The following is a 15,463-nucleotide window of genomic DNA, read 5'->3' as shown; positions in this document are numbered from 1 at the left end:
GCGCGCGAAAACGTATTCTGCACTTGCGCACACTCATATGCGCAGTTGTAAAAGGTCTTACGCGCACGCGTGAACGCCTCTGCGCATGTGTCAACGCGGCGCATGCGCAGAAAGTTTTTAGTTTTGATGTCCGGATTATAGATCATTCCGAATTATGGGTGTCCGAATTAACGACTTTTGACTGTATAATGCATATGATTCAGTAACACTGACTACCATGCCATCAGCTGCATTTCTATGCAAGTAAAGCATCTATGAATGTAACTTTTTAACTAGGAACAAGACAGGTGCCTGTAAAAATTAATCTTAAGCTTGTATCGACAAATAGCAAAACCTTTCAGAGTAAGATAAGTGTCAATAACAGATCATAAGCTGACAATATTAACTTGTTATTTAAATTTTCTTCATAGCATTTCCTATTGCTTCAATACTAATGATCAATAATTCTTCTAAAGCTGCATTTGAAAGAGATATTCAAATTTCAGATAAATTAAAAATCAAGAGATTCGGCAATTTGCTGTAAGACAAGATGAAAAGTCAAGCGTTGGCAGCCCTGTACAAGTGCAGCAATTATTTCTGAATTTGAATTGGTATCTATGAATTCATAATTAAACATAAAAAAGCATATTAATACCTGCTAATGCTCTTAATAACATTTTGATTAAGATAAAGAGTATACATCCATTACCCCACTTCAAACCATTTCAGTTTCTTAAAATATATTTCACATATCAGATAATTTAAATAAATAATTCAATATGTCTGATTTATGCTTTCCATTGCCACTTCTGCAAGGAAATTCGGATACTTCAAGAATGTAACCATTTAAAACATTAAACCATAGCCATAAAATGTACTTTTCTTATGAAAATACAATGTTAGGGGAGAGTTACTATAGTTCTTTTGAAAAAGTATATATGACATATCAGATGAAAAGCTTTTCCACTAGAGCACATTAGTATGCACTGAATTCAACAATTATAATGATTTCATGAAACATTTTATTATATAACCTTTGGCAATGAAAACATTTGATAATACAAGAAGTTTACAATTCGACACCCATAGCAAAAAAATATGAATATTTTGCAGTTATTCTGCATTATATTACTAAAAACTATACATCCAAAAACTTTTATAACCTTAGCCACATAATTCTCTTTCTTCATTAAAAAAAAAGTTCACGAATTTACCATAAACTAAAAGAATACTTTTCTTGTCAAGTCATCAAATGGATTGTACTTCTAGAACCTACATTGCTTTGTTTTTTTTTATATTCACTATCTTTCTACTTATTAAACATTATTACAGATTCTGAGTTAAAATAATGATTATTGAAGATGGTAAGGCAACAAGAATCAGTGTAATATTCATAAATTTTCAGGATTAGTTTTAATAATGATTAATGATGATGAATGAAATAGCGATTATTGAAGATGATAAGGCAACAAGAATCAGTGCAATATTCAGAAATTTGCTGGATTAGTTTTGAAGGTTTCAATACAGAACCTTCGAACTAGTCTTGCAAATTTAACAATATTATACTCTTGTTGCTTTACCATCTCCAATAATTATTATTGAGCTCATAATATAGCCTTGCCTTTTTACTGTTATATTTTAATTGCCATTTTGATAATTTAGTTTTATACAGATTTACAAAATTTACTTGCATATTGTTTTTATACTATTTAGTTGTATCTTGTACAGAATTAGTACTTGAAGCCAGTACAGTTTACATATAAGCATATAAAGTCTGCATAAAAGAAATCATTTTTTATTGCAATAATTTTCAATGTTTCATTCAATGAAAAAAACAGTTTGAGCTAAGTTCTTGTTTGTTCATGGATGAAAAAAATTAACTAATTTCAGCCACTGGAAACTGTTCACTGTAAGTCCATTTTGCATCTTCATGTCTATCTTCTTCTCTGTTGGGAAAGAGGAAGGGGGAACCTCAGATTATAGATGCACCTAATTTATATACTTCTAATTACTGTTCTAAAGTACAGTCTATGGTTAAAAATAATTTACACTCCAGAGAATGTCTTTATATTAAATTTGTATGTAACTCTGATGGAAAGGTGCATATAAAAAACTAGCACAAGATTTTGCATGATCATCCTTCTTGATCTTCTTTGCTACTTTCTTGTAAGTCTTCAATTACATTTAATTTAATAACATATCAATGGGTTATCATGTTTTGATTCCCCAAATAAGACGAGTGCAAAGAGTTATTCTGCCAAGTGCAAAAAAGGAATCATAAAGAATTCCTGGGACAAGAATCTTACAGCTTTCTGCAAAGAGGATTTGTAAGATCTTTGAAAACTCTGAGAACTGCAATCAGAGTACTATAAGTCAACAGGTAGATGAGAGAAATGCTAGGAAGTGTGGTTGAGGCAGTCAGCTACTGTTTCCTGAAGTGGAAGATATAATCTGCAAATAGATTACTGACTGGTTGTTCATAGGGCTAATATTCTGGCATGGCATCAAAGTTAGCCATACGCACAAAAAAACTCAAAGCATTAACATTCAACTGCTTCCTTCAGCAATATGAACTATCGTAAAGAAGATTAAATAACAGTATTTAAAATAGAAGATAAGTGAAGTTATTAAATGTACACTTGCATTCAAGTCTTTATCAACTTTTCTAATACTAATTTGCCAACATGTTTATTGTGAGTGAAACCACAATTTTTATGAGGATCTTATGATCAGAGGAGTGTCTTGCCAATTTATGTTCCCTTTACTAGTTACTAAAGTGAATTTTACATGTATTTTCTGAATCTGTCGAAAGAAACCTACACAGATAATCATCACATTATTGATGCATTAAGGTCTGAAAAATAAGCCCTGATGCATCTTTTGGGGCATACATTAGTACTATGGCATTATGCATACAAATGTCCTGAAAAGTTGGCAATCATTGGCAACTAAATTTTTGCCAACCTAACATGTGAAAGACAGTAATAATTTTAAAAAATGGTGGTGAACTGAAAGTTATATAAAATAGCATGAGTTACTGAAATTTAAAATGGAAGAAACGTACGTAATGAAACAGTAAAAATTACATAATGCAAACATCCATTACACAACTCTCAAAATTTCATAAAACAGTAACACATTAACTAAATTAAAAATGCATCAAACACCCATAATAAACTTCGTACTTTTTCAGTCCTCTGTTCCTGTGCACAGCAATCTGTTTTAATTATTAAAAAACCTGAGAATTGCAAAGCAAATTACCACTGCTCCCTGTATACACATCAACCTGATTTAACTTTTAAAAAAAATAAGAGAATCACACTTATTCAAAGAAAACTATTATTACAATCATCTTAAGACAGTTCATAAACTATTCTTTGAGCTGCAAAATTTCTATAATAATGTAATATCAGAGATAAATAAAAGCTAGCCAAATGTATTATTTTATCTGGATTTTATTACTTTAACAATAATAATAATCAAACGACAATATTTACATTTTAACAGCCAGTGGATACTGTTCAACTATCTACTTTAAAATCTCTTCAAAATAGTCTTTTTGCTTTCCTTCCAGGTATTTCCTCTAATTGAATTCACCAAGATAACTCGGACAATTTGATCGTTTGTAAAATACAACTTGATGGGATGAGCATTTCTGCACTCTACTAGCGAAAATGCCGTATTTCTGAAAAACTGCAACATTTCCTTTTTTCATTAGGAGGCAAACTCCACAACAACATCACAGTTCATTAAAAGAACAACACACACACACATGCACTAATCACAAGCAAAAACCACAAACATTCCTCAGATTATAAAATCATGTGCATTTAGTGGGTTGCCAGATAAAATACATTTTTGTAAAATTCTGGGTTGCCTACTTTGGCTACTTTGGCAAAATAGCACTTTGCCCAGTTATTCTTGCCATGGTTAGGTGGATAATGCAACAGTACAAAAATTAATATAAGAACTGGCCTTATTTTTAGGAAATATGGTAGTACTAAGTTAACAGAAATTATTATGGTCCTTTTTTAATTCAGGTAGACAGAACATAAAAGCAATCTCATAAAAACATTTAAACAAAAGATAAAAATTTAAAAAAAAAGGATAACTTCAATCTTAAGTATGCCTCAATGATAACCTGCCAAACGGAAAGGACAGCAAATTCGGCGCCGGGCTTAACCTGTTAATAACTTGTTAGAATGCAGATTTTGGGGCTAAAAGGTTGGTTGACTTTTAATGGCACAAAACCTTAAAAGTTATTATGCGCCAGACGAATGGTGAAGAAAATCCAAAATGCACAAACACACTGTATGAGATGAATTGTTCAAATGAACCTGTAATGCTGATGAAGGCATGGAGAAATGACTTTGAAAAATGCTCTAGCAACAGGTAGAGCAGTATATATATATAAAAAAAACTTCAAATATGGTAAAAAGAGATATCTTTTAAAATCTTATGAGGTTGATGTGAGGGTTTCTTCCAATGTACAGTAGTACATCTTCCTACCCATTTCCTCTCGACTCCCAGTACTCCAAATTGGGTTTTACCAGCCTTAATTTCTTTAGAGTTTGGCATTCCCAGAATTCTTGCCACCTGGACAAGATCTTTGTTCTGATGTAATTCCATATGTCTGTAAAAGGGACATCATTTTCAGAGATAATAGCAGCAGATTTTGCTGCGACATTGGCGAGTTCATTGCCTTTGATGCCAGCATGTCCAGGCACTCAGCAGTACGCAATAGAATAACCTGCATTTCTCAAACGGAGGTGTGCTTTTAAAATTTTTAAGACCAAAAGGTGGCTAGTATTTGTATTTATTAATTCAAGAGCACTCAGAGAGTCAGAGTAGATGATGAACTTTCTGCTTTTCTGTTTAGAGATAAAGATTAAGGAATTCAAAATGGGAAACGTTTCTGCAGTAAAGACAGATGCAGCCTTATGAAGTTTACTACTCTTGATTTCTTTATCACACCCTGACATGATCATGATTCTTTGAGCCATCAGTAAAATAGTTATAAAATAGTTTATAGTTAGAATGACTGCTTCTATACTCTAAGAAAATTTGTTGATTTTGGACATCATTGGTATTGTTTTTCTTAAGTTTTCCAAAAATGTTAAGTAGGTGAATATTCACTTCTTGCTAGAAAGCAATACTGAAAAAGTTAAAGCTTTTGGGATGCAGATCTTTTAGGTTGAATTCTTCAATCAGTGAGTAAATGCAAAGATCAAAATGCAGGATACATGAAGGACGTGCTTAGTAGATATGGCAGTACTGATCAGATGTGATGAGTCGGACAAAATGTTCGACTTGTGACATTACTTTATAATGAAAATAAATGGACAACTGCTTGTGTCTGAATTCCAGACGTGGTTCAAAACAGGTGACACATAAACTTTGGACTGGAGATATTCTGAAAGCTTCACAGCAAATCTATAACACTTGATGGCAGACTGGATCCAATTTCAGTAGCACAGAAGGTCTTGCTGATCCATAGATAACACATGCCAAGTTTGGAATGGATTAAAGCTCCATAAATGCAGAGCATAGAACAACGTTCTGCTCCCCATGAAGTATTGGCCAGGACGTTCAGTATGTTGAGAGCTTTAGCACATTTTTTCTTTAGGTTTAAGATATGTGGAGGGAAAGTGAGCTTTCTGTCAAATAAAACTCCTAAGAATTTTGATTCTGGCTCAACGTGCATCAAAGAGCCGTCAAAATGCAGCTCTGGATCAGGATGCCGATTTCTTTTGTGACAGAAATGCACGCAGATGGTCTTCTGGCTAGAAAATTTAAAACCATTCTTGTTGGACCAGTTTAAGATTCTGTTTAGAGCAATTTGTAGTTGTCCTCAATGTATCTCATATCTTGACCATGACAATAGATCATCAAATCATCAACATACAGGAAACCGTGCACTGTGGGAGGAAGTTCTCTTAAAATGGAATTGATTTTCAGGCTGAAAAGAGTGACACTTGGCACTGAACCTTGGGGTACACCTTCTTGTTGTACAAATAATTGAGAAAGCAATGAACCAATCTTAACTTGGAAAGTGCGGTCCTTCAGAAAGTTTTGAATGAAGAAGATGGGTAAATTACCTCGCAACCCAGTGCTGTACAGATCATGAAGAGTTCCATGCCACCAAGTTTTATCGTACACCTTTTCCATGTCAAAGAAGATTGAGACCACATGATTTCTTTTCACAAATGCATTGCGTACTGCAGTTTCTAAAAACAGGGCATTGTCAAGTTGAGATCTTTCCTTGCGGAAACTACTTTGGTAAGGCGATAGGCAATGATTAGTCTCCAGATAGTAGGTGAGACGGTGATTTACCATTTTTTTCCATGATCTTGCAAAGGGAGCTAGTGAGCACGATGGGGTGATAATTTAAAGGATTTTTCGGGTCCTTGCTGGGTTTTGATATAGGGATTACAAAGGCCCTATACCAGGCAGTTGGAAAAATTTGTTCCTTCCATATATATATATTCCTTATTATAAAGAGCGAGAATTACCACTAGAGATTCATAGGGCAGACAGGGTTCGTAGCCACATTTTAGTTAAAAAAATAAGCACTTATAAGCACTTTTCAAGCACATTTTAAGGAAAAAATAAGCACCTGTCTAATTACATTATACACAACTGCATAACCTTAAAAGAAAAATTAGACTTGTAATTTAAAATATGAGCAATGCAATATTTATTAAGAGAATGAGCATTACCTCAACAATGGAAAACAATTAACTTTTTTTTTTAAATTTTAAATGACAGTTCAATTTACAGAATTAGTTTACATTGAGAGGAAAAAAAAACTATGCAGAACTAAACTATATTACAAAATTTAATGATGATATTTCAGTTGAAAATATAGAAAATAAATAATAATAAGCCATATTAATTGTATTCGTTTGGCACCTAATAATAAATACAATTTATTTTTCCACTCATATTAATATTTAAATAATTTAACTTAAATCAAAATTCTGAACATTTTCTAAATTATCATTGCATAACAGTTTTTCCTTAACATATATTCCAAGCAAAGTAATTTAAGTAAAAAAGAGGCACATTTCTGAAATCAGAAGATGGGATTTTGCTTCATGCAGTCATTCTTTAACATTAAAAGCTTAACTAACCCGCATACTATTCGAATATTCCGGATAAACTGGAAAAAGAGGAGTGGGGGAGATTGTAGCCGTTCTTTAGATTTCTCGGCTAAATAAATGATTTTGACATTTCAATATGTGCATCACATAAAAATAGACCAACGGAACTGAGAAATATTCTGCTTAGAAAGCACAGTAAAACTCTTTTAAGTGTTCATAAATAAATCTCAGACTGAACATCAAAATTAATTATCTCTGCAAAATACCGCAAATGTTATTGCACAATACGTGCAGCGTAATTCTTCCACATGAGATATTACGCAATCGGAATCAACAGCTGCCAGTATTCGGAGAATAAAGAAGTAAACAAAAGAAAAGAAAGAGACTTACTAATCTGGGGAGTTTCTGATTCTAATTTTCAACAGACTGCGTTAAATTTCTAGAACAGAATCAATCTTCGCTTCGGTTGGGTAGACCACAAAAACTTTTAGTCCTATTCAATCCAAATTGGACAGTGACAAAAAAAAAGTCCAATGCTTCAATATTAGAGATTTTGCGGAGAAAGGAGAGAACCTCCGTACTGTATAATGTATTGGCAGAAAAAAAAAATTATTTTGACTATTCGATTACTTTCCTTTTATTTAAGCCATTCCGAATATTATTCCTTAGAAAGCTAATCTGTGTAAAAACACACCCATTTTTTGGAAGTTTATCTATACTTCACCAGTTACTGCAACTATATTATTATAAATATTCATGAATATGATCAAATTATAACGATCATAATAAACACAAATATGAAATGACCATGCAGAACGAGAATGCAAATTATTAAAATCCTGATGGAAATTCAAACGTGTGTTATTTGGGTGGGAGGAAAAGAATACCGAATGTACCGGAATTTTCTACCGTTTTCGCAATTTTTTTACCAATAGAACGACGTGCACCTGTCTGTTCTCTCGCGCGCACCATAGGTTACGTTAATGCAGAGAAAGGGGGGAAAGCAATTTCCAGGAGTATGATTCACCATCTGACATTCCATATAAGGAAGAAAAGGTGTTTATTTAGTTTTGGCTTTGGTAAGGGAAACAAATGCGCGTTCATTAAAAAAAAAAGGGGGGGGATTAAAAAAAGCACTAAAAGCAAAAAATAAGCACTAAAAACAAAAAAATAAGGGCTTTAAAAAAAAGTAAGCACCTATAAGGGCCTTTATATTTCATTTTCAAATATAAGGACTTATAAGCACTTGTAAGGACCGCTACGAACCCTGGCAGATGCTTTATCATCAAATAACTTATGCCATCAGGACCAATGCAGGTCTTATCAGTGCGAGAGACTACACTTCTTAATTCAAACATGATGAGAACTTTATTATAAGATTCTGCATTAGGATGGGAAAAGTTGATCTGAATCCTTTTCAAGTGCATCTTTGTGGACAGAAACTCTTCTGAGTAATTGCTACTGCCAGATACAGCAGCAAATGTATCACTTAAAGCATCGCTATTTCTTCTCTAGTGCTTATCAACTTTCCATCTTTTTCTAGAACAGAAAAGGAATCATCATTATATAGTCCATAAGTTTTGCAGACTCTTTCCCAAACCTGTTTGCTAGACACTGAGGAGGTAATAGTGGACACATAGGCTGCCCATGACTTTGCTGCCTCACTTTGCTTACATTCACCTTAGCTTTTTAAAAGTGTTGGATATTGGCGAAAGATACGCCAAGTTTTCTTTTGTTCTCTTTCATGACAATCAATGTTCCACCAGGGTTTAGGGAACTTTGTCAAGGACTTCGGAATACAGAGTTCAGCTGCTTGTACAATAGTTTCAAAGATCATTTTTACTGCTGCATTAATGTCCACATCGTTAACCATTTTTCAGTCAGCACAGCACAAGATGCAAAAAGATCCCAATCAGCTTTATTGTAAAGTACGCATGGTAGTCTTGAGATCACCGACTTTCTTGTAATATTTACAATCAATGGGAAATGGTCACTATCGTAGAGATTCTTCCCTACACTGAAAGAGCAAAAAGGTAGTAGAGATGGAGAACAAAAAACCAAACCAATTGCATGAAATGTTCTAGTCGGTTGATGACAGTAAGTGTATTCTCCATTATTAAGGAGACATATAGAATGATCTTCCATTAATTGTTCGATCTGCCAGCCCCTTGGATTAGTGTCCCTACTTCTCCATAAGGTACTATGAAGTCACCTAAAAGAAAAAAAGGTTTTGGGAGTTGCTCTATTAGTCTGTCCAACTCTTGCTGATCAACATGCTCATGTGGGAGTAAATAAATAGTGCATACTGAGATTGAAAAGTGTAAATTAATCTGAATCACTACAGCTTGAAAGGGGTTCATCAAAGGGAAAGCAGTGTATGGGTGATTGTGGGAGGCGGTAAGGCCCACACCACCACAGGCACGATCCCCTGATGGGTTGTCCTTTCTTACTAAGACATATCTCCGTATCTTAGCATGTCTGCTTGGCTTTAAACAAATCTCCTGAAGTGCAAAGCAGGCAGGTTGATAGATGTTGATTGAATCCTTGATATTATCCAGGTTTTGATGGAAACCCCGACAATTCCATAAAATAAAGGTACCCATTATGGATGCTTGTTTTGGCGGTGTCGTTTTTTTTTTACTTTCAAGGCAAAAGGTGTTGCGGAAGGGATAACCCTTGTTCAACGTTCATTTCATCTGAGTCATCTAGGCATCCTATGCTTGCAATAGAACTTTGACTGGGGGTCCTGGGTTTTTGCTTATTTTTTCCTTGATAACATTTTTATGTTTGTTCTGTTGGACATCTTTTTCCTTTGGATGCATACTAATTTCCACCAGCATACTAATTTAAACATCAGGTTTTTTTTCTCCGATTTTTGGTTTCTAGAATCTTCTGTCATTGCTAGTTCTTTTTTCTGTGTGGTTATTGCGGTTTGCGTTGATATTGATTTGAATGATTTTGTTGCGGATGCATAAAATTTATTAGGTCTTGGCTGATTACAGAGAACAAGTCTTTTGGCTTCTGCAAATGATATCTTTTGTGTAACTTTAATGTTTTTAATTTGTTTTTCTGTCTGCCATTTTGGACATGATCTTGAAAAAGCTGGGTGCTTGCCTTTACAATTAATTCATAAGGGGGCAGCAGAGCAGCCTTCACTGGCATAGCCTACAATGGAACATCGAGCACACGTGAGGCTACCGCAGCAAGAGGTCTTTCCATGTTCAAAGTGCTGACATTGGAAGCAACGCATTGGATTCGGTATATACGGCCTGACTGAGCAGTTTAGGTATCCAGTTTTGATGTTTTTAGGCAGGTTAGGAGACTTGAAAGTAAGTATGGCATGTTTAGTGGGAATGAGTTGACCGTCTTTCCGTATTTTGATCCTATGAGCACCACACACATTTTTATCTGCCAACTCTTTAATGAATTCCTTTTCAGTTACTGATAGTAAATCTATTTTAAAGATTACTCCTTGGGATAAGTTCAGAGTGTTATGTGGCTTAACTTCAACATTTGCTTTTCCTAATTTAGTTGTTTCAAAAGACTTTAGACTGCCTTCCGGACACAGTTTCTATCAAAAGGTCTCCAGACCAAAGTCTCTTAATATTTTTCAGTTCTCCTACAAAAGACAAAAGATGTTTGTTTATTAGAAAGGGTGACATTTTTTTCAATTCTTCAGAGCTGGTTATAATTAAGAAACGTGGACAAAATGCATCTGATACAGTGCTTTCTATGTCGTTTCTTAGTCTTTTGGTCACAATTGAAGTATCAGGTACATTGTTGAAGCAGGAAGGTATCATAGCATTCATATTTAAATGGAAGAAGATTCAGGTCTGACCGCCCCACCCACCATGGAGCCCAACAACAAGGTGCAGATTCCTATGCCAAGGCTAGCCGAACTTATATGCAAACTGAAGTCCCACAGTCGGCTTCCCCAAAAGCGGGGAGCTTGTCCCCAAGCCTCTGACATAAGGACTAGTGACCAGCCAGTTGACACCTGTGAGAACAACAAGGTGCCTCCTGTTTAACTGAAGCTGAGGCCAAAGCAGTGTGTTGAGGACAGTACCTCACCCCTCAACTACCAGGACCCTCCTTTCCAGTGACATGGGTCTCCACGCACAGCAAACATGTGGGCAGTTTTCTCGCCACTTGGAAAACTAGGGACAAGGCTGTTCCAGATTTTTATGACGAGCCCAAACCTCAGAAGAAGAAACCACAAGGGAGAAGGAAAACGAGAAAAGTTGCAGTTAAGAGGAGAAGAGGCAGAAAGGAGGAGAGATCATCTCATGACTGGGGCTCCAGGATTGTGACACCTGATCACCAAGACGGTTATCCCCTGAAGGATCTTCACCTGCTATGCTTTAGCTGGGCATGTTGAAACGGCCTTCAAGCCTAGGGTGGCCCTACCAGGTATGCTCCCGATGTACTTTGCCTGCTCCGCACAGTGACCCCGCCACGTTGAGGCAGCATAGCAGGACTGGGGAGGGGCAAAAAGGATATGATAAACACGGTAAGAATATAGGCAATCAAAGGAAAGTACTGAAACTTTCACTGATATAGAAAATTTACCTTGCCACTTGACCACTGAACCTAGCATACCAGATTACTATTTTAACAACCTCTTGCTTAGTGTATATCCTGTTGAATAACGAAGTTCTGCTTCAAGTTTGAGAACATTCAACCTTATATTATTGTAATTATTTTTGACAATATTTCATTGCTTTTCATAGACATCTTTGATTGTCTCCTATGACTTGTTTCATTTTTTATTTTGCTTTGAGTAATATTTTATAAATCAAAAATTGTTAATATTTAAACAACTCTTCTAATCAATTCTGCCTTTTTTTAATTGCAAGTCAAAAACAGATTTACAAATTTCTAACACATATGTAGTGTATTTCAGCAAGTGGTACTACTGGATAATCATTTCTAATGGGAGGCAGGAATGCTTTTAAAAATTTTTTGAGGGATATAAGTATCTATGTGCATCTTGCTGTCTTCAGGATTGTGCAGGCACTTAAAATTTCAAATAAAGAGTCTGTGTCACTAGAATGTACAAAATCATGCTTTTTTGGAAAATAAGTATTTAAAATTTAACTCTTGCCCATAGCAAAAACTCAACACATCAAAAAAAAATTTAAAATGCATCTGCTGAAAACAACACATATATGTGCCTTTTTTGGGGGGGAGGGGATACCCATATCTCAACTTGACTTTCTGATGAGGATTATCATTTAAGTCGGACTAATGTATGTTGGGATTGATAACAACTACCAAATTCATCTCTGACACAGAATAACAGCATCAATGGAATATTATTTTACAGAAACAAAGTCCAATTAAGAAATTTTGATGTCATAACTGAAATTAGCAACTCAAAATACAAAAGAATCAATGAAATATTCTATTGAAAACAAAACCACTTTGATCAGAGTTACATACGAATTTAGTAGACCAGTAAACTTAAATAAGGCAGCATTCTTTTAATCATTGACTACGTAAAAATATATATGTCATTCATTTTATATAAAAAAAAATAATAATAATAATAATAATAAAAAAAAAAAAAAAAATTACTATACTTTAAATAAATTCCAAGTTTAAATATTGAAGTTGATCCCAAATCTGTAAAAATTCTTAATACTCAAAATAAATATTTGTCTTATGTGCAGAGTTAAAAATTATTTGAAAAATCTTGACTTTTTGCATAAATGCATAATTTATTCATTATAAAACGTGCAAAACAGAAAAATTACTCACTTCGCTGTTTGATTCAACATGGGTGGCAAATTTATGGTATACCTAGTCAGCTCCACATTTCGAACACTTCCAAAGAAATCGGTCAGCAAAACATTATCTGGATTTGCTGGAAATAAATCTTTTCTAGAAGTCACTGTAGATATGCAAGCTCTTTTAGGGCAGACTTGAAGCTATTAATAGAAATTAAATGTAATTTAGATTAAAAGTTTAAAAAAAAAAGCATAAAAACCTGTTGCACTTTAAAAAATCAATAATTAGATAATAATTGTTTTAATTACACAGTTTTAAGCATTCAAAGGGAATAATTTGACATCTTGGTGAAATTAATTACAGAATATAGTAAAGCTTTCCTAAGATGACTTTCCACAGTTCCTGATTATTTTGGTCTTTTGCAGATATGGGCATCTTGATGTCTATCTCTACAGAACAGCAGATTTATATGAATTCTTAGTAATGTGCAATACTAATATTTATTTATTTAAAATATTGTAACCACAGGAAGTTTAGGTGTATCTTTAATTAAGATTATTGACTACATATCTGTAAAAATACTAAACAATCAGAGATATCTTTTCATTTTATTAACATTACATAAAAGTCTAAATTCAATTAGTCTTTGAATAAATTATAGGCATTTATTGTTTTAGTGCATATAAAAAAACTGGGTACTTATTATTAATAGCTAAAAAGCCAAAAAATAGTGAATTGCCAGCTTTGGCACCTTAACACAAATTAATTGATAATGAAACCTTATGATGTTACTAAGTTTTAAGAACATCTAAAAGCTGCACTTTTAAGAATGGAGTTTTTCCCTGCAGTTTATAGTTCAATCATGAGTGTATGAGATCAACCACACAGTGATGTTGATGCTATTGCTTTCTTACAAGAGTATAATATATTGCAAAGTAACCATCAATGTTCCATTTTGCATGAAATGAAGCTTTATTTGAGTCAACTGAACAGTGCAACACATGGCGACATTGTAGCAGCAAGACACCACAGGAAGTCATACATAGCACAGTTCACGTGGCACGTGGGGTAAGTTGTAGCTCATACATAAGTATCAAAAATTGCACAGTAAAATCTTTAAGCAAACTTTAAATGAAGTACTGAAACAAAATGCTATTTATTCTTTTAAACAATCCTCAAATTGGTTTTGAGCTATTTGCAAGAACATGCAATCTACTACAAATAGGAAAAAAATACTTACAAACTGGCCCATTGTTCGAGTGCTACCTTTGTTCACTTTCTCTAAAAAGTCCAAAGCGTAATAGGTGTACCTGTCTATAACATACACTCCAATTGTAGGATCTCCATGATGCTATAGAAATAATTAATATTACAGGAGCAATTTATTAAAAGTAAAAAAATGCATATTATACTTTACTTTGAAAAGAAACTAACCACATAATCTGCCAAAAACTATTTAAGATCTATGGATATATTCTTTTTTACACTTTTTACATTTAAATAAATAAATAACTTTAGTAAAAAATGCAGTAGCAAGTTACCAAAATCATATTAGCCAATTAATTACGAATTTGACAAAACAAGAATATCAAGAAAACTTCTCAGAAATAGGAGACAACTATTTCATAAGTCATGATGAATTGCTTTAAATCATATACAAAAATATTCAGTATGTATAAAAATGGATAATTTTCATAAAAGAAAGTAATCCATAACTTAATAAAAAATTCAGATTATACAAAATTACGAAAATAAATAATGCTCAGAATTTAATAAATTTCTATATACGTTATTCTGAAAGATAAAATTTATTAATATAAATAAGTTTTATATCAATATTAATATAAATAATGAGTTTAATATAAAATTATATGTACAATACCAACATTAACCCATTCAGTACGGGCGTGTCATATGTGCTTCAGCAGCGAACATTACCTCACGGCTGAGTGTGTCATATTTGAATCGCCATTTAATTCACTCTATGGCCAGGCGTACCACATTTGATTTTTTAGATAGAACATTTAATTAATATTTTTTGTTGCCACTAAATGTAGCTGTATGTCTGTAATGGGGAAATATATCGAAAGTTAAGTGTGTGTACCTTCCTTCCTATGCAATGTTTTTTATTTTTGGTATTTTGTTTCGGAATGAGAGGGAGATTCGTGGGTGGATGTTGAGCAATATAATGTCTCTTTAACTTTCTTATTACACTTAGATTTTTCCGGCATTGAGACGAATATTTTGAATGGCTTAGCAAAAGCGTTTTTTTTTTTTTTTTTTTTTTTTTTTAATGTTCTACTGCTGGTGTTCTAAAACGAAAGCGCTATCTGACCGTAGAAGATACACAAATGCTAAATGAGTCAAATTTGCTGATCCTCTATTCCTGTGACATTTACAACGTTGGACTGTGCCTACACCCATGTTTCAAAGAATATCATACACTGTCTCTTTTTTGAAATATTGCTTCCTTTTCATTGTTTGCACATTGAATTTTTACGAAAGACAGTTTTAATATTTTTTAATTTTAATTATGTGTTTGTTAAATAAAATCTGCGATTGTTTGGATATTTTTCCATATATATTTAATTGTGGGATAAAGGAAAAATTATATTATTCTAGAATGAGTATTTTATAAAATTTTTAAGGAA

The 15,463-nt window shown here is 33.5% G+C and overlaps 1 protein-coding gene across 2 annotated transcripts in view; it reads right to left on the bottom strand.

Moving 5' to 3' along the window:
• Positions 1-1,758: 1,758 nt before the first annotated feature.
• PIG-K (Phosphatidylinositol glycan anchor biosynthesis class K) overlaps positions 1,759-15,463 on the bottom strand; it is a 43,618-nt gene continuing 29,913 nt past the window's right edge. The window contains exons 7-9 of one of the 2 annotated variants that reach the window (XM_035348505.2): positions 14,053-14,163; positions 12,843-13,012; positions 1,759-1,925 (exon numbers count right to left, since the gene is read on the bottom strand). In XM_035348505.2, coding sequence (XP_035204396.1) covers positions 1,856-1,925; positions 12,843-13,012; positions 14,053-14,163 — 351 coding nt within the window. In that variant the 3' untranslated portion in view covers positions 1,759-1,855. Of the gene's footprint in view, positions 1,926-3,466; positions 3,673-12,842; positions 13,013-14,052; positions 14,164-15,463 lie in introns of those variants that run through there. The other variant, XM_035348506.2, reaches the window with a different exon arrangement.

This window comes from Stegodyphus dumicola, chromosome 12 (genome assembly GCF_044657685.1).
Source record: "Stegodyphus dumicola isolate Sdum_Otavi_A_Nest chromosome 12, ASM4465768v1".
In the NCBI taxonomy this organism is placed as follows: domain Eukaryota; kingdom Metazoa; phylum Arthropoda; class Arachnida; order Araneae; family Eresidae; genus Stegodyphus; species Stegodyphus dumicola.
Note: the sequence above shows the minus strand (reverse complement) of the source record. Positions and strands in the feature narration are given on the sequence as shown.